The 23,177-nt window shown below is 54.6% G+C and overlaps 1 protein-coding gene across 6 annotated transcripts; it reads left to right on the forward strand.

The window, feature by feature from the left end:
* The first annotated feature begins 3,125 nt into the window (after nucleotides 1–3,125).
* GPRC5C (G protein-coupled receptor class C group 5 member C) lies at nucleotides 3,126–22,951 on the forward strand. 6 transcript variants are annotated; one of them, XM_054458241.2, is made up of 6 exons: nucleotides 3,334–3,636; nucleotides 10,858–11,940; nucleotides 14,956–15,050; nucleotides 17,916–18,065; nucleotides 19,896–19,988; nucleotides 20,366–22,951. In XM_054458241.2, exons 2-5 carry the CDS (start codon nucleotides 10,890–10,892, stop codon nucleotides 19,953–19,955), a joined length of 1,356 nt encoding a protein of 451 aa, XP_054314216.1. In that variant the 5' UTR covers nucleotides 3,334–3,636; nucleotides 10,858–10,889; the 3' UTR covers nucleotides 19,956–19,988; nucleotides 20,366–22,951. The 6 variants fall into 6 exon arrangements, with proteins under 6 accessions (XP_054314218.1, XP_054314219.1, XP_054314215.1 ...); XM_054458243.2 differs by lacking the exons at nucleotides 3,334–3,636; nucleotides 19,896–19,988; nucleotides 20,366–22,951 and adding exons at nucleotides 3,126–3,247; nucleotides 19,098–19,413; XM_054458240.2 differs by lacking the exons at nucleotides 19,896–19,988; nucleotides 20,366–22,951 and adding an exon at nucleotides 19,098–19,413 and having other exon boundaries at nucleotides 3,333–3,636.
* Nucleotides 22,952–23,177: the final 226 nt, after the last annotated feature.

Here is a 23,177-nt window from a genome sequence, read left to right on the forward strand (position 1 = left end):
GCTGATCGCTGGCTCCCTGTAAGCACCAGGCTTGTGTGACGAACATTCCAGACACAGCTTCATTCTGGGGGTGATGTTATCATCCAGTTTTACAGTTGAGGAAAGCAGGGCTCAGAGAGATGAGGCAACTCACCCAAGTCACACAGCCGGCAGGTGGCACAGGTGTTCCCACCCTTGGGCCTTGTCAAGACCTCAGACATCTCTGAAGGAAGCTTTCCAATGAACAAAGGGTTTCTCACTCTGCCAGTAGGAATCCAACTCAGGTGGGGGTGGAGGTAGTTGGGTGGTGGACACAGACATGCTTCTCCGCAATGCAGAATCTTTTTTTTTTCTTTTTATTTCATATATTTAAAAAAAAATTAAATAGGCTGAGCACAGTGGTTCACACCTGGAATCCCAGCACTTTGGGAGGCCGAGGCGTTAAGATCGCTTGAGCTCAAGAGTTCGAGACCAGCCAGAGCAACACAGTGAGACCCCCATATCTATTTTCTTTTTTGTTTGTTTCAATAGAGACGAAGTCTATGTTGCCCAGGCTGGTTTCCAACTCCTGGGCTCAAGCGATCCTCCCACCTAGGACTCCCAAAATGCTGGGATTACAGGCGTGAGTCACTGTGCTGGGCCTCACGATCTCTTTGAACAGTAGCACTCTCTGAACACTTTTCAGAGTGTAGTTTTTTGGTGAAAACGGAGTTTGCAATGGGTTCTATGCCTACTGGGGTATTAAATCAAAGTGAAGGACGTTTGGGGGCACAGAGGACCCTGTGGCTGGAGTCTCGGAAAGCAACGCCACCTCCCATGGAACTTCCCTTCTATCATCACAGGCTTGCTGTGTCCAGCAGCCCCCACCAGGGTCTGACTCATGGTGGAGGGGTCTCATGCCTTCTCCAACTCTTGCCTCCCCACTCTGGACCAGCACAGGCCCCTGGGACTAGAGCAGAGGCCAACAGGGACCCTGAAGGCTGAAGCCCATGTCATCCGCCCCAAAGGACTTGCTTTGTCCTTTAAAGGCAGATCCTGCCCCGGAAGTCAGATGGAGTGAACACAAAAAGAGCAAATAGCTCTCAGGAAACCTCCCTACATTTCCACTGCCATCTACCACGCAGGGCTGGCAGTGGGCAGGGCTCTGCTGCTCGGCCCAGGCCTCAGATGCCCCAGGCTTTCCCCCGCCTGGGTGGGGAGGGAGGGGCAAAGAGTTGCCTTTTTGGAGAATCTAGGTAGGGAAAAGAGATTCCCAAAGCTTGAAAATAAGTTGAAACAGATCTGCCAGATCCACAATTCATCTTTGGCTTCTTAAGGTCACAAGCAGTCTCGGGGACTATTTCCATTCCACCTTCCTCTAGCTCTTAGCTGGCTTTTCACATATGCTAATGAGCAGCCCCTCCCAGCACACTGTGTTCAGCATTAGTTGCCTGCTTCTTGAGAACTAGTCCCAGCCCAGAGTCATGGATGCCCCTCGCCTAGGTCTGACCCGCCGTTTGCCTTTCTAGCGTGGGCACCTAACTGCTTGGACCCTACAAGTGTTTGCCTCCCTGGCATGGGGGCCTCTGAATCTTAGGGTGGGAGGTGGAGCTACGGGAGGGAGCCCAGGAGTGAGGAATAGATCAGCAACAGCACTCGCCCCTCTTCTTAATATTGAAGAGACTTGAAACAATTCAGTCTTCGTCACCCCAGACCAGCCCGTGAGGGCAAGGCCAGGAAGGGATACAGGGTTCTAGAGAACCAGGGCCTCACCGCCAGCTCCGGCCTCTAAGCAAACATTCCCTCTTGGAGTCAGAGAAGCCGGTGTGCGAGGGGAGGAACCAGCCTGAGGTTTATCGCTCCAGCAACTCCGGGTGATTCATAGAGTTTAGACTCCCGGTTGTCGTAGACCAGGGCAGGCACACAAACAAGCAGCCCGGGAGATACCCTCCCCTTTCCCAGCTCCCTCTCCTCCACCTTGCTACCCGCTAGCCAGTGACCAGCTGCCTCCCCTCCCCCTCGCGGGCGCTCAGGGTTGAGCAAACACTCCGGGCCGCCCGCCCCGCCACTAGCTGGCTCCGACTGGCGCACCGCTGGCGATCCCCCAGGCAATTCGGCGTCATGAGAACCGGCACCCCGAGACTCGGCGCCCTGCCCTCCCTCCGCGTCCCCAGGGCCCTGGCCAGGCCCAACAACCTCTCCCTCCTCCGTGCGCCTCAGCCCCTACGGGCCTCTGGCGCGGGCTAACTAGGCCTCGCTGCGGGCCCCCAGGACTGCGCACCCCACCCCCCATGAGGCCAGCAGCCCCGGGGGAAGGCGGCCGGAAAATCTCTTGTTTATCGGGCTGGATAAGTCCCAGCCTGGATTCGCTTCCCAATTTCTGCGGTCCACCTTCAGCAGATTCCTGGGGCCGGAGGGGAAAGGGTGGCAACCCACAGATCCACCCCGGAACAGGGAATGGGGGTGGGGCTGGTGGGAACCTGACCTCCTGGAAAGGTCTCCCGGCCGCTGGAGGGGACGGACTCGGAGTCAGAGCCAACGTGTCCCGGAGCGCAGAGACCCAGGGGGCCGCGCTAAACACTGTACCTCGGGGAACAAAACCGTGAAGGCTAATTAGGACAAGTCGGAGCAGGGAACGGGGACGCCGGGAGGGGAGCGCGCGCTCCGAGTTGGGCAGAACCTGGAACGGTCACAGGAAACCCGGGCGCGGGGTAGTCGGGCCCAGGGGGACCTTTGCCCACGGTCCGGAGTGGTCTGGACTCGGCCCACGCGTGAGAGGAGCCCTTGGTAACGATCCCACGTACGCTTGGTGACTGGTGGAGGTCCCAGAGAAGGACCGTGCGTGCAAAAGGCGAACCTCGGTGTGCGGTGTGTCCACGTGTGCAAGCTGGGGAGGGGAGGGGGCGCAGAAGGCGTGACAAAGACGGACTCTGTCTTGAGTGTGCGCCTTGCTCCGGCCCGCTCCCAGCGAACTATGCCTGAAGTGTGTCTCACGGGAGGGCCAGGACGAAGGTGACAAAGGCTAGGTGTCCCCCACGGAGACGCGCCAAGGTAGCCCCGCGCGTGTCCGTACGCGCGCTCTCTGGAAGACGCGGTGTGGGGTGCGCAGGGCTGCACTCCCACACCGCTTGCCCCGGCGAAGGCCGAGCCCAGAAAGTGAACGCGCGTGAGTGTGCGCGCGCCCGTGTGCGGGGGCGTGGCAGTCAACAGCAACAACCCACACGCCGGCAGGGCCAGAAACTCCCATCTCCCTCACCAGCCGGAAAGTACGAGTCGGCTCAGCCTGGAGGTGAGTCGGGGCGGGGAGGGCCGGGCAGGCTTTGTTCCTGTGTAAACGGAGCGCACGTACCTGGAGCGCTGCGGGCGCCCGATTAGCGTCCTGAATGGAGGTGATGTAACGGTGATGCAGGCGCCAGCCCACCCTCGCCGAAAGCAAGGAGCCCTGCCTGGGGACAGGCCCGCGCGAGAGCGAGCGACCCAGCGCGCCTGGCTCAGCCTCGGTCCCGGGGAGAGGCAGGCCCTGTGTCCCGGCCCGGGCCCCGCCATCCCAGCCAGGACCGGGCCTGGCCCAGCGCCCCGCGCCGCGTCCCTCCCACCCCCGCCTGCCTCCCGCCTGCCGCCTGGGGCTGGAGTTGGCCCCAAACGCTGCGCTGGAGCGGGGCCGGCGGCGAGTCCCAGGTAAGGGCTGCTGCCTTCCCGCTCCGCCCTCCTCTCTGCCGCCCGGAAGAGTGGGGTCGGGCCGGCGGGGAGTGGGCGAGGGCAGAGGCGGGGGTGCTGGACATCCTGCGGCCTGGGGACGCCGCGCCAACTCCGCTCGGTCGCTGAAAGTTTTCAAACCCGAGCCAGCTGGGGACTGGGGGGATGGGGGAGCCCGGCGCTGCGGCTCGGGCTGGAGGGAGGGGAAACGACTCCACAATCGGGGTCTCCAAGAGGAGCCCCTCCACCGCCTGCCTCTCGGTGGGAGTCCGCGGTCACTCTCTCTTGTGGGTCGGCGTCCTCTCCGCCGCCTGCTACTGTGGATGGGGAGGGCAGGTTTCTGTGGCCCTAAAAATGGGAGAGAGTGACTGGTTCCCTTTCTCCCCATTCCAGCCACCCGGGGAGCGCAGGTGTAGACCCCAGTACCGTCGACCCAAGGAGAGGGTTCAGAATCCCCCTGAGGGAAGTTTGGAAATTCAGACTATCAAAGCGCCTCCCCTTCTGGTAGTCTGGCCCCTAGATCCCGAACCCCCACTCCCGGCTGGCTTTTCCAGCGTCCTTTGCACCTCCATCCCCAGGCCGGCAGTGTTACACCCAGGAAGACCCAATCACTTACAAACTGCACGATCAAGATCCTAAAGCCCGGGGGAGGGAACTGTGTTGAAGCAGGGTTTTATGCTCCTGGAGCTTCCTCTCCCCGCCGGCCCCCCACCCCTGTGCCTTCAACTGGACTGGGGGAGGGAGTGCCTTGTGGGGTGGGGCGCATTCCAGAGTGACATTCCAGAGCAGACCCTTGAAGATTTCCAAGTCTCAGAGAGCTCAGGGCATTTTAGCCCAAATGCCAGGTCTTGGTGCGGGGCAGGGGCAGGCGGATAGGGGTGGGGTGTCTAGGCTGAGGTTCGAGGAACCCCAACCCACCCCCCACCAACCTACACACCGAGGCCGCTCCTTCCAGGCACAGGAATCTCCTGTGCGCCTTCTTATCGATGGGGTAAACGCCTGAGCGCCCTGGACAGAGGGGTGAGACAATGGGACCTAACCAGGGACTGAGAGAGACGGATAGGAGTGGAGGCAGGAAGGCTGTCAGTCGGGCCATTGTCTTTCCTGATAGGCTCTTAAGTGTGTGGGATGGGAGGAAGGCAGGTGCTCTGTGGTATCCCTGGGGGAACCTCCCTGGAGAGTGCCCTGGTCACAGCACCCTTGAAGACAGCCATTGGCCATGGGTCAATGTTGAGTTTGGTTGGCCCTGTGACACGCTGGAGCTCTCTTTCCAGTGCGGTATCCTTTGCCCTGGTGGGTGGAGGGGGTCTCAGGCTTGTGTGTGGATGGTGCTGGAGCGAGGAAGGGAGTTTTGCTCTGGAGAAGTGAGAAGGCCTGGCTGTCTCCCCGGTTGCTGGATGAAGCCACTTGTTGCTGGGGGAAACCAGTCAGGGCTGCTTGGGCCTCTGAGCCTCTGAGCCCACCAGGCCTCTGCGCCCCCTGGAGAGAGAAGGAGGGAGGAGGGAGATTCAGCAACTGGACTGGACTGACTCCCAGGAGAGCTGGGGGCCGGGTGGCTGAGCCTGGGGAAAGGCCGATTTCAGAGGTGATTAAAAATATTTGTACAACTGATTCCAGGGAAGTGAAGCAGAAGGCCCTTTTGTCCAGAAAATAATCTGAGGCTGGAGCTGGGCTTCAGCTGTGGGGTGGGGGAGACTCAGGGCGGAAGGAGGTTCCCCTCCTACCCCCCTCCTTGAACCCTCTCAGAATCTGTAAGCAGAAGATGCAACTCCAACATGGAGGGGGCAGCCCTGGGTGTGGAGAAATGCACCTGGGACCATCCAGAGGTGACTTCCGAATGCCCACTGTGTTCAGGCACAGCACCAGCTGTGGCAGTGGATTCTAGAAGTCTTGTTCACCAGCTTCAAAGACCTTACAGCCCTGGAAGGGAGACATGGACATGAGTTGAACGTTCAGGGATCAGAAGGCTCAGTCTTAGTGCAGGGTCTGGGGACCCACAGGAGGCAGAAGTTTCCTCCAGGGTCCTGAGGAAAAGCCTCTGACCAGAGCTGAGTCCATCTTGTCAGTCCCTTAGCCACCATCTTAAAAGGTGGCATTGGGCCGGGAACGGTGGCTCACACCTGTAATCCCAGCACTTTTGAGAGGCTGAGGTAGGTGGATCACCTTAGGTCAGGAGCTTGAGACCAGCCTGGCCAACATAGTGAAACCCTGTCTCTACTAAAAATACAAAAATTAGTCGGGCATGTTGGGCACCTGTAATCCCAGCTACTTGGGAGTCTGAGGCAGGAGAATTGCTTCAACCTGGGAGTTGGAGGTTGCAGTGAGCTGAGATCACGCTGTTGCACTCCAACCTGGGCAACAAGAGTGAAGCTTCGTCTCAAAAAAAAACAAAAAAAACAACAAAAAAAGGCCAGGTGCGGTGGCTCACGCCTGTAATCCCAGCACTTTGGGAGGCCGAGGTGGGCGGATCACGAGGTCAGGAGATCGAGACCATCCTAGCTAACACAGTGAAACCCCGTCTCTACTAAAAATAGAAAAAATTAGCCGGGTGTGGTGGTGGGTGCCTGTAGTCCCAGCTACTCGGGAAGCTGAGGCAGGAGAACGGGGTGAACCCGGGAGACGGAGCTTGCAGTGAGCCGAGATCATGCCACTGCACTCCAGCCTGGGCAACAGAGCAAGACTCCGTCTCAAAAAAAAAAAAGGCATTGGCTGAATGTGCACTCCCGGCATCAGAGGGCTGGAGCTGTGCTCTTCTGAGCTTCTCTTTAACTCTCTGAGGGTCCCTGTCCTAGGCAGTGGATGAGAGCCACGCCCAGAAAGCCCAGGTTTCCCACCTGAGTCCATGTATTTCTGTCTTCCCACCTGCCCTTCCATTTCTGGGGAACCAGAGAAATAAGGTATTTCAGGATGGGACCAGGTTGTTTCCTCTGAGGCTATTAAGTTACTCAGCAACTTACTAAAAGCAGCAGCCTGGCTGCTGGGCAGCAGCATGGTACCTGGATGCGGTGAGGGGCAGGTACAGGCTCCTTTCTCATTCCTTGGAAGTTTCTATATTGAGGGGGTTGGCAGGAGAAGCAAGACTTGAAGGGTCAGGTGCAGAAGGAAGTTGCTGGTCACCAACCACAGAGTCAGGGGGAAATTGGAGGTGGGGGCTTGGGGACAGAGAGCTGTGAAGCTTTCCTGACCCTTGCCCAAGTGCCTGTGGGCTTCTGGGAGCCAGCAGGGTTCAGACAAGTATTTCTAGGGCAAGATGGATCAAGAAGAATGAGTGACATTGGTCCCTGGCTTGGTTTTCTGTAATGACATGCCTGTTAGATTTGAACTTGTAGTGTGGGCTTTAGTGTCCTTTTCCCCCACCTCCACCATCCAACCAGTCCTTCTATTGTTTTTTGGAAAGGATCTCTCAGAGCTGGCCATTACGGCTTTACCTTTGACCTTGACCTTTAAACTGGGATGAATGTGCCCCCCAACAAATCGATTGCCTGTGCATTTTTGCCAGACTCTTTTCTTAAAAGCACAGCCCTGGCTATGCCCCTATGATGCTAAAAACAGCCTTTAGTGGCTGCCTGTTGCCTTTAGAATAATGCCCTCAGCCTTTAGAATAATGCCCCCAGCCCCACCCCTGTAGCATTTCCAATGTGTCAGCCAGCAGCTGCAGCCTCCCTTTGCAAACTCAGCTGATACTTGGCAAACTGAATTCTTTTTTAACTTGCTCTGGACTTGGCTCGAAGGGCTTTGATTCATACCATCTTTTCTGCCTTGCACGTCCCTCTCCTTGTTCCCTTCACCTGCTCAGCCCTTCCTCACATTCTTCAGGGCTTAGCTTCTGGGTGTCCCTGTCTCTTGGCAGTGTCTGGGACCTGATATGTTTTTTTATTAGATTCTGAGTAAAACTCTGTGGAACAGTCTTTCTCTACTCTGCCTGTTTCTCTTCTGTGTTCCTGTAGCCCCTGTCTCTCTCCTACAGGTAAATTCCACTGTGTGACCCTTAATCATATTCTTCCTTGTGTAATTTTTGTGAGTACCTGCCTTATCTCTCTTGATAGATTTTAAATGCCATCAAGTCAGGGACTACGTTTGTTCATGTTTGTATTTTCCACAGCTCTGAGAACAACAGGGCCTTTCCTTCCCAGGCGCACAGTCAATATTTGCTGATTGGGAGTAATTGCCTGTTCTAAACTGGGCCCTGGCCGAGGAAGGTGGGGTGAAAAGCCCTTGAAAGTGCAGGTGTCCGGAGTCTAAGTGGCAGTTCTGAGGGTTCTCTTCCCTACGTCCAGCTTCAAGCCCAAGTTCTGGCTGGTTTGGCTGTGGAGCCCAAGATGAAGTTGAACATTTAGGATCCCACAGCTTGTTGTTATCCATAAATTATCTCCCAGGAGTGGGTCCATATTACGCCTTCCCTTTTTTTGTTGTTGTTTTTTGTTTTGTTTTGTTTTTTGGTTTTTGAGATGGAGTCTCACTCTGTCACCCAGCCTGGAGTGCAGTGGCACAATCTCAGCTCACTGCAATCTTCTGCCTCCCGGGTTCAAGGGATTCTTCTGCCTGAGCCTCCTGAGTAGCTGGGATTACAGGCACACGCCACCACACCTGGCTAATTTTTGTATTTTTAGTAGAGACGTGGTTTCAGCATGTTGGTCAGGCTGGTCTGGAACTCCTGACCTAATGATCTGCCCACCAAAAGTGCTGGGATTACAGCATGAGCCACTGTGCCCAGCCTACTCTTTACCTCTTAGCACTCTCTTACTCCTCTTTCCGGCACTTGTAAATAAAATGCAGTTGGTGCTTTATTGATTTACAAAGTCCCCTACAGAAGCTTATTTAAGTCCTGCATTAGAAGTAAAGAGAAACTAGCTGTTAGAACGCCAGTTATTTAGGAAAACAACAGTACATTTACATGAGATAGTTAATTTTAAGAGTTAATCTTAAGCAAGCTTAATTGAAAGATGAGGTAGCTGAGATGGCTAAGACGACCTAAATATTTTCAAGTGGCATGCAGACTATTTGAAGGGACTTTGAAAATGGATCCTCTTTATTGTGTCCATTTCACTTAATTTTATGAGTTGCATTGCCCCTGATTTAGTAAGTGTTCTTGCACATATCAATTATGGACAGATTTTTTTTTTTTTTTTTTGCTTCTGTGTTGAAAAGAGGGACAATTTCTATCAACTGTGGGATTTGCGGCTTTTGCTTGCCTATTAGAAATTAAGTAGCCAGGAATGGCAGAAAACAGTAAGGAGGTAAACCCTGTTTAAACAACCTCACAATCCCCCTAAAAAAGGAAGAAGGGTGGCAGCCTCACGCAATAGTTAGATAATGCCATTCCCCTGCCAGCCACTAGTGGTCACTGTCAGACCAGGAAAGCTTGGTTGCTGTTTTCCCAGAGAGTTCCTGATGAAGCGGGGTTACAACTAGCTATTTGAACATGTGGGGTGACTTAAATGTGGACTACCTGCATTCATAGAATTTTGAAATGTATAACCTGCTTCTTTAAGCATTTAAGTTTTCTCTTTCTTTTCTTTCTTTTTTTTGGAAACAGTCTCGCTCTGTTGCCCTGGCTGCAGTGCAGTGGTGCAATCGCAGCTCACTGCAGCCTCGATCCCCCGGGCTCAGATGATCCTCTGATCTCAGCCTCCCAAGTAGCTCAGACTACAGGTGCACACCACCACACCCTGCAAATTCATATATATAAATATATATATATATATATACATTTTTTTTTTTCATACAGAGTCTCACTCTATTGACCAGGTTGGAGTGCAATGGTACAGTCTTGGCTCACTGCAACCCAACTTCCACCTCCCGGGCTCAAGCAATTCTCCTGCCTCAGCCTCCTGAATAGCTGGTATTATAGGGGTGCACCTCCACACCTGGCTAATTTTTGTATTTTTAGTAGAGACGGGGTTTCACCATTTTGGCCAGGCTGGTCTCGAACTCCTGACCTCAAGTGATCCACCCGTCTTGGCCTCCCAAAGTGCTGGGATTACAGGCATGAGCCACTGCACCCAGCTGCTAATTTTTGTATTTTTTGTAGAGACGAGGTTTCACCATGTTGCCCAGGCTGGTCTCAAACTCCTGGACTCTAGCAATCTGTTCACCTTGACCTCCCAAAGTGCTGGGATTATAGGCATGAACCACCGTGCCCAGCAGCATTTAAATTTTCAGTGTTAGGTTTCCTCCAAGTACATTTAAAACTTTTGATTGGAAAAAAACTCATTGATTTGGTCTTTAATATCTCTTAGCCTGTTAAATCCATTACCTCCACTTCACGTGGGAAAATCCGATCGGTATTGGGAGCAGGAGTTTGGTTTTCTTCTCTGGCACAGATCTGTGGCATTTGGTAGAGTGGCAGTGAGTAGACGGAGTGAAAATTACCTTGCTGGTGTTAATAAAAGCTAACTTTCTTGCCTTCTAGCTACGACGTCTTAAAGTCTTCTATTAAAGATTAATTCCTCTGGGTTTTGCATTGCCCTTGCCTGGTTCTTGCTTTTAAAATGTTAATGCTCCAAAGGAAAATTTTGGCATTAAGTCATTAACTCCTTAGCTGGGGACTTTGTTTATTTTACCCTTGACTTCCGCTTCTGAGCTAGGCAAAAAATGTAGGATTCTGAAGTGGGGACTTGGCACTAAAAGTGGGAAAATGACTGTCTCTTCATTTTTCCTGGCTGTTGGTTATGCCTGCTGCAGCTGCTTGTTAAGTCTATTGAATGAATGAATGAATGAATGAATGAACGCATAGCTGACTGGCTGTGGATTTAGGCCTCACAGGAATGGAGTTCAGGGGCATAGCAGCTAACCTCCTGAAGCCTGGAAGTCCCAGGGCAGAGAGGAGGTGCTGGGTGGGTGGTATGCTTGGTCTTGACTTGTTCACAAGCCCCTTATCCTCCACCGTAGCCGCCAGAGCTCAGAGAATATCTGAACCCAGGTTATGTTTCGTGGAAGGGAGGGAACTGAAAATTCAATAACAGGTTTTTCTTTTGCTGTGGCTAGGAATAGGGCTGACAAATGGACTTCATCTCATTTGCCTCTCTGGCCAGTTGAAATGCCTCTCAGGGGTTCTATGTTAAGAAGGATTCTGAGGTCCAGAGAGCCTCATGGTCAGCAGCTAGCACTGTCTGCCTGGGTTTAGGATGGGGGAAGCAGCACCACGTATACTGGAGTCTGACCTTGGAGGACTAACTTTGTCCCTTTTCCTTCTGTCTCTAGGGACCCAACCAGAGCCTGGCCTGGGAGCCAGGATGGCCATCCACAAAGCCTTGGTGATATGCCTGGGACTGCCTCTCTTCCTGTTCCCAGGGGCCCGGGCCCAGGGCCATGTCCCACCCGGCTGCAGCCAAGGCCTCAACCCCCTCTACTACAACCTGTGTGACCGCTCTGGGGCGTGGGGCATCGTCCTGGAGGCTGTGGCTGGGGCGGGCATCGTCACCACATTTGTGCTCACCATCATCCTGGTGGCCAGCCTCCCCTTTGTGCAGGACACCAAGAAACGGAGCCTGCTGGGGACCCAGGTATTCTTCCTTCTGGGGACCCTGGGCCTCTTCTGCCTCGTGTTTGCCTGTGTGGTGAAGCCCGACTTCTCCACCTGTGCCTCTCGGCGCTTCCTCTTTGGGGTTCTGTTCGCCATCTGCTTCTCTTGTCTGGCGGCTCACGTCTTTGCCCTCAACTTCCTGGCCCGGAAGAACCATGGGCCCCGGGGCTGGGTGATCTTCGCTGTGGCTCTGCTGCTGACCCTGGTGGAGGTCATCATCAATACGGAGTGGCTGATCATCACCCTGGTTCGGGGCAGTGGCGAGGGCGGCCCTCAGGGCAACAGCAGTGCGGGCTGGGCCGTGGCCTCCCCCTGCGCCATCGCTAACATGGACTTTGTCATGGCGCTCATCTATGTCATGCTGCTGCTGCTGGGCGCCTTCCTGGGGGCCTGGCCCGCCCTGTGCGGCCGCTTCAAGCGCTGGCGTAAGCATGGGGTCTTTGTGCTGCTCACCACGGCCACCTCCATTGCCATATGGGTGGTATGGATCGTCATGTATACCTACGGCAACAAGCAGCACAACAGTCCCACCTGGGATGACCCCACGCTGGCCATCGCCCTCGCCGCCAATGCCTGGGCCTTCGTCCTCTTCTACGTCATCCCCGAGGTCTCCCAAGTGACCAAGGCCAGCCCAGAGCAAAGCTACCAGGGGGACATGTACCCCACCCGGGGCGTGGGCTATGAGACCATCCTGAAAGAGCAGAAGGGCCAGAGCATGTTCGTGGAGAACAAGGCCTTTTCCATGGACGAGCCGGCTGCAGGTGGGTCTCTGTGGACGTCCCCAGTGGCCCCTTTCTCCATCCCATGTCTTTTACCGCAGGACAGGGAGCCAGTCTCTTGAGCAAAATGGAAAGTTTTCGAGGTTTTCTGTAGTTTTCTGCCTAAGTGTCTCTAAATTCCATTTAATTTAAAGATTTTTTTTTTCATTTGGGCATGGCGGATCATGCCTGTAATCCTAGCACTTTGGGAGGCCAAGGCGGGTGGATCACTTGAGACCAGGAGTTCGGGACCAGCCTGATCCACATGGTGAAACCCCGTCTCTACTAGAAATCCAAAAAAATTAGCTGGGTGTGCTGGCTCATGCCTGTGATCTCAGCTACTCGGGAGGCTGAGGCAGGAGAACAGCTTGAACCTGGGAGGTGGAGGTTGCAGTGGGCCAAAATCGAGCCACTATACTCCAGCTTGGGCAACAGAGCAAGACTCCATCTCAAAAAAAATAAATAAATAAATAAGATTTTTTTTCTATATTCATATAATTCATGCATATATTCTCACTGTAAAATTTCAAACATTACAGATAAAATGAAATTTTCCCCAGCTGCCTCCCCAGTCCTACCCGTCCCATCCTGTTCCATCCCCAGAAGTGACCACTATTGACTGATAAAATATCTATGTGCCTCTGTTTCTCCATTTGTAAAATGGGGATAATCACAGTACCTACTTCATAGGGTTCTTATGAGGATTAAATTAATTAGTGCCGGCTGGGCGCCATGGCTCACGCCTGTAATCCCAGCGCTTTGGGAGGCTGAGGTGAGTGGAGCTTGAGCCTGGGAGTTTGAGACCAGCCTGGACAACATAGTGAGGCCCCGTCTCTACAAATAATTTCAAAAATTAGCCAGGTGTGGTGGTGCACGCCTATGGTCCCAGCTCCTCAGGAAGCTCATGAGGCAGGAGGATTGCCTGAGCCTAGGAGGTTGAGGCTTCAGTGAGCCGTGATTGCACCACCACATTCCAGCCTGGATGATCTCAAAAAAAAAAAAAATTACTTAGTGCCCGGCCCATGAAAAGCACTCTTGAAGAATTAGCTATTTGCTGTGTGTGCGTGTCTATTATTTTACGTATTTTACTAATACTATCCTTCCAGAACTCGTTTTTCTATTATGTATGTATCCATAATCACCTTAGTTTTCTTTAAAAGGAACTATTTTTCAGGTAATTTTTTTCTCTTTTTTTTTATTTTTTATTTTTTTATTTTTTGAGACGGAGTCTCGCTCTGTCACCCAGGCTGGAGTACAGTGGCGTGATCTTGGCTCACTACAACCTCCGCCTCCCGGGCTCAAGAGATTCTCCTGCCTCAGCCTCCCAAGTAGCTGGGATTACAGGCACGTGCCACCACACCTGGCTAATTTTTGTATTTTTAGTAGAGACGGGATTTCACTATGTTGGCCAGGCTGGTCTCGAACTGCTAACCTCAAGTGATCCGCCCGCCTCGGCATCCCAAAGTGCTGGGATTACAGGTGTGAGCCACTGCACCTGGCCTTTTTCTCTTTTTAATAAAAGTATTTGGGCTGCCACGTAGTGGTCTCAGCAGCGCCCTTGTTAGCTGTGCAGCCCACTAGCATTTCCTCAGCACCTGCTCTGTGCCAGCCCCTGTGCTAATCCCCTTACCGATGTGGCCCATTGCACGCATCCCACCTGCTCTTCCTCAGCCTGCTGGCTGCAGCCCCTCATCTGACATGACCTGGAAATTTGGGGGTACCATCTCAAAGGCCTGACCCTGCCCCCAGACTGTGCTGATCTGGAGGCCTGGGGGCTTTAGACTTTCTTAACTGCCCGGTTAACAAGCACCGGCTCTGGGGTCTCTGCTGGGAGGTCAGAGTCAGGCAGTGGAAGTTCCAGAATCAGAGACATTCCTTTCTCTTCTACAAACTGTGAAATCCTCATAATCCCTGCTTTGGAGAAACAGATGACCCTTGTCCTGCCGGGCACTTGATTTTTGATCTGCCCACCTGGGCTGAGGTGCTGGCCACACCCCTGGGTAGCCCCTGTCACACGCACAGTGTGCATGGGGAGTGGAATTGGCAAAACCCACCGGAGAGGTGGGGCTTATGAACAAGTGCTGGGAGGAGCCTCAGGCCCCGCCCCCGCACCGAACGCCCGCCAGGGCCAAATGGTTCTCAACCTTCGGGCTGAGTTTTTCTTTCTTTTTTTTTTTTTTTTCTAAATGGAAAAATCAATAGAGTGAGCCCAGCCCCAGCACTTAGGAAACCCTATATAGTTTGCGGTCCCTCAGAGCTGCAGGACCGTCAGCCTTGCTGGAGCCAGACATCCGCTGTGCCGTCCTCACAGCAAGGCCTGCTCCGAGGCCCCGGGGTGGGTCAGCAGCCCTCCTCAAACACCCTGGGAGTGCCCAGCAGGGCGGAACACCTCGGGAAACCAACACCCCAAAGGCACAGGGAAGTATCCCTGGAGCTAAAAATAGTTCTGGAAACTTGCCAGGGGGCCACAGTCTGGGACGTGCGTTAAGGCTCCCTGGCCAGGCTCTGGGTTGGTGTAGTGGGGAAGGGGCACCCAGGTCGGCCCTGGGAGGACATGAAGAGGCTTAGGCCGAGGGGTCTCAGATGTATTTACCTCTGCGCCTGGCAGCTGGCCCGTGGTGACAGGCAGAGCTGGAGGCTGGCCATCTTGGAAGGCGGCCGAAGGCCCATGTGTCCTCTTGGCCCCTGGCCCCGGAGGGCGGATGGGGATGTGGAGGTTGCTGACAGAGCATTTTCTGAGCTGTTGGGTCAGGGGCTGGGGGGTCTACAGTGCGGGGAAGCCCAGCAGTGTTGTTCACTCCCGTGCATCTGTACAAAGGGGTGCTAGGCTTGGGAGGGGGCCCCCGTGTTCACAACCTCACCCCCAAGTTGGCCACTCCTGGGTTAGAGACTATGCCAGGGTTGGCCTGCCCCCTTTACCTCTTCCCTGCCCCCAGAGAGCCTTGCTTGGCTTGTGGGAGGTGGGAAAGGGAGCTGAGAGCCCTGGGATCTTCAAACTGTTCCTGCTTTTCCTTGTAGCTAAGAGGCCGGTGTCACCATACAGCGGGTACAACGGGCAGCTGCTGACCAGTGTGTACCAGCCCACCGAGATGGCTCTGATGCACAAAGTCCCGGTAAATGGGTTCCCCAGGTCCCTGTGACGCAGCTGGGATACAGAGACCGGCCTCAGCAGGCCAGCGGGAGAGGGCCATGTGGCCAGAGCTGGGTTGGGTGGAGGTGGTAGGGGGAAGGCAAGCTTCTCCATCTGGTGCTTTTACCGGGGGAATCCAGAGCCCCAGTTCTTAACTTCCTTCTCCTGGAGTCAGCGTACCCACCACCTTCAGCTGCGCTGCAGTGGGACCTGCCCTGTGTCACTGGGGCATTGCACACAGGCTGTGTCAGCATGCTGAAGGGAATGCTGGGTGAGCTCTCCTTGGTGGGAGCTGCCAGCTTTACCCTGGAGAGCTTGGGGAGGGACAAAGGAGGGTCTCAGCCAGGTGCTCCCAAAATGGACAAGGGTCCACATGTCGCAGGTCTGGATAGGTGTTTACTTCTCAACCACAGCTGTGCCAAGGGGGCCCACACTGCCCTCCCCCTCCGGCAGGCAGCAAGTCTCGACCTTACACCTCCCCTGGGTTCTGGAAACTAGATGCTTCATTAGCCAGGGGACAGGGAGGAAGCAGGAAGATGGTGGATTGGATTCTACTCACTCCTATATGTGTTCCTCCTCCCGGCTGGCAGAGGCTGTGGGGAGAGGTCAGTGACCCATCTTGGCAGGACACTGGGAACAGGAAACAAGGAGGTCAGCTGGGTGGCGTTCTCATCCCCCTCCCCGCCCTCTCTGTGAGAGCCGCAGGGCAGGGGGAGGTGAGTGTGGCTGAAGCTTCCAATCCCAGCGCCTCCCCTCTCCCTGAGCCTGAACCTGAGCCTGGGCAGAGGAGAGCTTCCGGAGCATCAGGAGTGGAGGCTGCGGGCTGTCAGCTCTGGCGGGGAGGGGGCAGCCACAGAAGCCTTTGCTGAATAGCTTCCCTCACTGTTGCTGTGCCTCACTCGCCAGCGCGTTTGGAGTCTGCTTCCTGGGGGATGATCTGGATTAACAGGGATATTTTATCTGACCGGTTCTCAAAACATGGTAACCGGACCACCAGCACTAGCCTCACCTGGGAGCCTGCTCAAAGTGCAAATGGGGGCCAGGCGCAATGGTTCACACCTGTAATCCCAGCACTTTGGGAGGCTGAGGCAGGTGGATCACCTGAGGTCAGGAGTTTGAGACCAGCCTAGCCAACATACCGAAACCTCATCTCTACTAAAAACACAAAAATTAGCCAGGCATAGTGGCACATGCCTGTAGTCCCAGCTACTAGGGAGACCTCAGCCAGAGGACCCCTTGAACCCAGGAGGCAGAGGTTGCAGTGAGCCGAGATTGAACCACTGCACTCCAGCCTGGACAACAGAGTGAGACTGTCTCAAAAAATAAGTAAATAAGAAATAAAAAATAATAAAAGTGCAGATGGGGCGGGGCCAGAGCTGGGATGGAGCTGACTGTTAGCATCCGTTCAGGGCATCGGCACCATGGAAGCACTATCCAGCGCAGATCTGCAGCCCTGCATTCAGCACTCCCTCCCCCAGCTGTTGCCAGCTGCATGGGGCCCACTGCGTAGGGTCCAGCTATGAGTTGGTGAGGCTTAACAAGCAGTGCAGGTGATTCCAGTGCGCACTCATCCATGGTTCTGGACCACGAATGTAGATGTTCCAGGGACCACATGGACAGGGGCCGTTGCAGACAAGCCTGAGGACCTCCTGGGCCTGATTGACTTGAAGGCTGGTTTGGGGCTTGGGAGCTACAGAGATTTGGTGGCAGCTCTTTCCCATAGGGCTAAGACAGATGGGGCCAGGAATTCACCTTCCCTCCAGCATAGGAGCCAGAACAGATACCTCAGGACCCTCTTCACCCCACAGCTGGTGTCTCTCACCCACATGGGAGCAAGACCCAGCGCCAGGCAGAGAATTCAGGTTTCAAGACTCCAAGTCAGGGCTGGGTGCAGTGGCTCATGCCTTTAATCCCAGTGCTTTGGGAGACCGACATTGGAGAATTGCTTGAGGCCAGGGGTTCGAGAGCAGCCCTGGCAACATAGTGAGAACCCCCCATCTCTACAAAAAAAAAAAAAGACTCCAAATCAGACCGGCCAGCCTAGATGCCTAGAGAGATGTGTGGGCACACCCAGAGCCATGTCCTCGGCCAGGGAAGCCAGCAACTGTGATGCTGGGGGTATGGTAGTGACAGGCGGTAGACTCGGGGTAATATTCTTGGAGGAGCCGGGCGCAGTGGCTCATGCCTGTCATCCCAGCACTTTGGGAGGCCAAGGCGGGTGGATCACGAGGTCAGGAGATTGAGACCATCCTGGCTAACACGGTGAAACCCCATCTCTAATAAAAATACAAAAAATTAGCCGGGTATGGTGGCGGGCTCCTGTAGTCCCAGCTACTCGGGAGGCTGAGGCAGGAGAATGGTGTGAACCCGGGAGGCGGAGTTTGCAGTGAGCCAAGATTGCGCCACTGCACTCCAGCCTGGGCAACAGAGCGAGACTCCGTCTCAAAAAAAAAAAAAAAAAAAAAGATTCTTGGAGGAAGGGGGCCTGGGAGCTATGTCAGACAGGTAGCAGCAGCTCTGTGTGGCTGACCCTCCACTGGCCCTAGCATTTCCCTAAACACTTGGAAGCAGGAGAGGGCTTGAGAAGGGGATCCCCCTCTATGAAGCCCTAGCACCATCTAAGGTCAGCAGGGGCCTCGTTCCCATGCCCAGAGGCAGGGTGAGATAAGGGGCTCAGGTCTGGCTGTCCCAGGCTGCTCCTGGGGCCCAGCCAGAGGGGGCAGAGGAGCTGAGGGGGGAGTTGGGGGGGATCTGGCAGTCCCAGCCCTGCAGGAAGTGTTTGTGCATCCGCCCCGGCGGAACCTGGCTCCCGATCCCCGACTGTGAGACCGCCTGTTCTTCCTTCCAGTCCGAAGGAGCTTACGACATCATCCTCCCACGGGCCACCGCCAACAGCCAGGTGATGGGCAGTGCCAACTCGACCCTGCGGGCTGAAGACATGTACTCGGCCCAAAGCCACCAGGCGGCCACACCGCCGAAAGACGGCAAGAACTCTCAGGTCTTTAGAAACCCCTACGTGTGGGACTGAGTCAGCGGTGGCCAGGAGAGGCAGGCGGATTTGGGGAGGGCCCTGAGGACCTGGCCCCAGGCAAGAGACTCTCCAGGATCCTCCTTCCCCTGGCAGGCTCAGCAACATGTGCCCCAGATCTGGAAGGGCCTCCCTCTCTGCCAGTGTTTGGGTGGGTGTCCTGGGTGTCCCCACCCACTCCTCAGTGTTTGTGGAGTCGAGGAGCCAACCCCAGCCTCCTCCCAGGGTCACCTCGGCGGTCACACTCCAGCCAAAGAGTGTTCTCGGGGTGGTGGCCGGGCAGCGCCTATGTTTCTCTGGAGATTCCTGCAACCTCAAGAGACTTCCCAGGCGCTCAGGCCTGGATCTTGCTCCTCTGTGAGGAACAAGGGTGCCTAATAAATACATTTCTGCTTTATTAACTCTCGCTCTGGGACTGTGGTTTCTGACCTGGGCTCCTGGTTTCTGATGAACCTCTCCTCCACCATGGCCTGTGGGTGACTTCTCTTTCTTCCCTCCAAATCCAGCTCACATTTAAAGCTGCTGCAGATTTTTCCTGTGCAATTAAGTAGCTGATGCCTCTCCGCAGCGAGTGGTTCTTTAGCAGGTCCTCTGTCTGTATTGTGTGCGATCAGAATGAACACCCAGGCTCAGTGCGTGCCTAGGATGCAGTCCCGCACCTGGGCTTGTCTGAGGCCAGGCAGCTTTCCTCTGGGAATCCCCCTCCAGTGGCTGTGGGGACAGGACTGGGAAGGTGGGCCTTGAGCAGGTGGCTCTGTGTGTAAGGGAAGATGAACTCATTTCAGCTTGTCCTGGGATGAATGACAGTGAAGATCCCATAGCGGACAAAGTGGAGACTCATTCTGCTCCATTCTTTGAGATCACACCGTGTGATACGTGCAAAGGAATGGCCTAGAGAGAGTCAGGAATTGTTTACAAATGGGTTGACAAAAGTGCAAAGGGTTGGGCCAGGTCCTGGTTGGTTTCGTTCCCGAGCGGTCATTAAAATGTCCATTTATGCAGGGCGCAATGGCTCATGCCTGTAATTCCAGCACTTTGGGAGGCCAAGCTGGGAGGATCGCTTGAGCCCAGGAGTTCCAGACTAGCCTGGGTAACACAGTGAGACCCTGTTTCTACAAAAAAAAATCTTTTTAATTAGCCAGACATTAGTCCTAGCTACTCATGGGGCTGAGGTGGGAGGATCTCTTAAGCCCAGGAGGTCAAGGCTGCAGTGAGCTGTGATTGCACCATTGCACTCCTGCCTGGGCAAGAGAGCGAGACTCTGTCTCAAAAAAAGAAAGTCAGTTTGCTCGGTACTTATACTAAGCAAAAGCCTTTCCTCAGCAGCTCATTTTTTTTTAATTTAATTTAATTTAATTTTTTTTTTTTTTTTTGAGACAGAGTCTTGGTCTGTTGCCCAGGCTAGAGTGCAGTGGCTCAATCTCGGCTCACTGCAACCTCCGCCTCCCAGGTTCAAGCGATTCTCCTGCCTCAGCCTCTTGAGTAGCTGGGATTACAGACATGTGCCACCACACCTGGCTAACTTTTTGTATTTTTAGTAGAGACAGGGTTTCACCATGTTGCCCAGACTGGTCTTGAAGTCCTGGCCTCAAGTGATCTGCCCACCTCAGCCTCCTGGAGTACTAGGGTTACAGGCATGAGCCACCACTCTCGGCCCATCAGCTCATTTTAATCCCCAAGGCTGCCCTGGAAGGTGGGAAGGACTAGTATTCTCTCCCTTTTCCAGACTCAAAATCCCAGAACTGTACCATTTTGGGGTGAGACAGGGCCTCAGAGTAGTTCTACCGCCCCCTTTTACAGGTAAGCGAACTGACCCAGGGAGGCCAGGCCAACACCAACCAGGTTTTCCTAAGACTCTGACGTCCAGCAGCCTTTCTCCGTGGCCCACCCTGGGTAAGCCAGTCCAGTGGGTGGCACTTCCAGCCGTGTGGTTGAGACAGCAGCGTCCTGACCTTTGGACGCTGGCTCAAGGCTTTGCCAGGGGGCTCCCAGGCCAGCCCCGGGGAGCCTGCTCCTCCCAGGCTTGGGAATGTTTCTCCCCAATTAGTCAGAAGCTATTTTCTGATACCGGTTGTAGGGGAAAAAATGTTTTTGTTGAAAGGGAGAGAAAGGTTGCTGGGAAAAAAAATAAACTTCTCCCAAACTTCTCCTTCTATGCTCAGATTGCATTAGCCTCCTGGGGACTGAAACACTATTTTTAAGTAAAAACCAGTGCTTGGGCCCCGCGCGGTAGAGTCCCGTTTGACTCTTGTTCTTTCTGGTCACTTTAGGCTCAGTCCCCGCAAAGTAAAACGAGATGGTAGAAGCCCTCTTCCCAGGACTGCACCGCATCCTGATCCTCATTCCTCTGTACCCAGGCTGGGCCGGGCCCAGCACCTTTCCCATCCTTGTCGTTGGAGCTGGGAGGGGCTGGAGGCCACCGACCTGAAGCAGTGGACCGAGTGGGCCCCCGTGAAGCCCTGAGTGTGTGACTGGAGCGCCTAGGGCCACCTCCCTTTCCTGCCCAGCCCATCTTCCTGATCCCCAGGTGGCTGCAGCTTCAAGGAGCTGCCCGCGGGCCCCCAGGCTGCCTCCAACTCCCCTCTTGACACGCCCCTCCCAAATCATAGTCCCTGTGTCCCCAGGCTGTGGTTCTTCAGATTGCCATCTTCCCCTCTGTGAACAACAGGCCTCAGTGCCCCGTCTTGACTCTGGACCTTCTGGCCCTGCCATCTTGGTGTCTGGCACTGGCTTGTCCCACTCTCTGCCTAGATGGATCTCCTCCATGAGTCTTTGGAGCCAAGCCAGGGCAGAAGTTGGCCCTTGCCCTTCTCACCAGGGCCTCCTGCCACCACCTGGACTGTGGAAGGCCACTGAGATGGGGGCAGAGCTCAGCCCCAGGCTTGGGCACGCTGCTTCTCTCCACGGCCTGTGGGTCCCGGATCGGAGCCCCTGGGGTGTTTCACTCAAGAGCCCCTGAGCCGTCCCCATCTTCCACGAAGCAGTTCCCACAAGCAAGCCAGGACCAGCCCTGCCTGCACTCTGCCCGCAGTGCCCCTCGCCGTCTGGGACGAGGATGAGCCTGCTGAGATGAGGGCAGCTCTCTCCATCCAGCAGTACCTCATGGAGTGCTCACTAAGGAGTTAGGAATGGCAGGCCATCCTGGCATCTGGGGTTCAAGGTGGCTCCTGTGGCAGGAACAGGTGTCCATGGCCCTGATCACCTGGATCTCACAGGTTCTGGGAATGCAGTAGGGGCCTGCTGTGGCTATTCCAACATCTCTGGTCAGGGCCTGGAAGTACCCTTAGGACACGCGGGGTTGGGGTCAGGACTGCATTCTCAGGGACCAGTGGAGAGCCCTGGACCAGATGAACTAGAGTCTAGGCCTCTCTCGTGACTGGGACTTGTGGGACGTGGGAGGCCCGTGAGATCCAGGACTAAAGATTATGCTTTTTTCTAATGGGCAGATATGTAAGTAGGTAAGTGGAATCCTCAGGTAAGTGGGATCCAGGACTAAAGACTGTGCTATTTCCTGATGGGCAGATGTGTTGTTTCTACCTCATCTTGGGCAGCACCTGGATATGCTGGCACTGGTTCATCACTGGAGGAGCCTCTTGTATTCTGAGCCCTCGGACATGCTCCAGAGGGTCCTGACGGTCACCCAGCGAAGAGGGGGTCTTCTCAGCACCTCCATGGTGCTGGCACCAAGGACAGAGATGGGCACAGCTCCAGGCTTGTGAAAATGAGCTCTCTATAGCATTGTCTTCCTGAGGTTTTTCCTGCCCTTATCCAAGGTGGGCCCTAGAGCTCAGTCCCCAGCCCAGCAGCACCTCTGGGTGCCGGGGTAGAGGGTGACGACCAGAGCAGCTCTCTGGGGAGGTGCCCTGTAGTCGGTCCCACAGCTCTCCAGTGCTACCCCTGTCCCCAGCAGCCTGTGCCTTTGTCACTGGCGTACTTTTCCAGAGCTAATTTGGGCGAGTGATCCCTGCAGAGTAGGACTGCAGCTCTCACTGTGGCCCCCAACCTCTCTGTGTTGCCTGCTGAATGAAGTCCATGAACAGAATGTTACTTCCCTCCAGTGGAAGGGAAGCAGGGAGCTCTATGGACCTCACACTGCTCTTGGTCTAGCTTAGCGGCCCCAAGATCCCTTAGTGAATCAAGGCACTGTGTTGCTTTCCTATGTGATAATTTCAAAGGAGTCCCTGGCAGTGCCTGATGCCCAGAGGCTGCAGTCTCCAGTGGACGTGGGTTTGTATATAGCCTGAGTCCTCTGGGGGTCTGCGTGTGAGGCTCAGGGAGGGATGGGCTCCTAAAAGATGCACGCCTGCCTGTATTCAGGAGTACCCACTGGCCCTGCTTACTCCCGCCCAGGCCAAGTGGAGAAGAAGTTAGATGAGTTCTTAGGAGGAGAGAGACGGCTTCTTTGAGGTGGTCGAGCGGCATCACAAACAAGCGTTGAATGGAAGAAAACTAGAAGAGGCAGAGCCTGTCGCAGGTTCACCATCATCCAGCCAACACCGTGGGAAATCTCACACCCACCACTGTCAAACCGAGGACTTTGGACTTCATAACTGCTCAGAATTAAACGAGCTTACCTTCCATGGGTGAGGGCTTACTGCCATTGAATTCCTGTGTGTTCATAAATTCTTCTGGGAGTTACTAGTTTTTATTTTTTTAAAAATTATTTTTAGAGACAGGGTCTTGCTATGTTGCCCAGGCTGTTCTCGAACTCCTGGCCTCAAGCGATTCTCCCATCTCAGCCTTCCATGTAGCTGGGATTCCAGGTGCCTGCTCCCCCATCCCCCACCCTGCCTCTCGGATTTTTTTCATGTGTATTTCCTTGCTAGACCTCTTGCTTTTTACACCAACAAAGGCTGTTTGATTCCAACTAATCTTTTTCTCTGTTGGGGATTTATTTTAAGGGGAAAACCAGGCCTCCAGAAACCACTGAGCTCTCAACCAGTCAAGGCCAGAGAACTCTGACACCTACACAAGATGTGGGTGGGGAGGGAGGCGACCCCAAAAGTATCCCTGTTGCTGCCTGGCATGGCTGGAAGAGGCAGCCAGGATACCCATTCGGTGAAATTCTCGGTGCACAGAAAG

This window comes from Pongo pygmaeus, chromosome 19 (assembly GCF_028885625.2).
Source record: "Pongo pygmaeus isolate AG05252 chromosome 19, NHGRI_mPonPyg2-v2.0_pri, whole genome shotgun sequence".
In the NCBI taxonomy this organism is placed as follows: domain Eukaryota; kingdom Metazoa; phylum Chordata; class Mammalia; order Primates; family Hominidae; genus Pongo; species Pongo pygmaeus.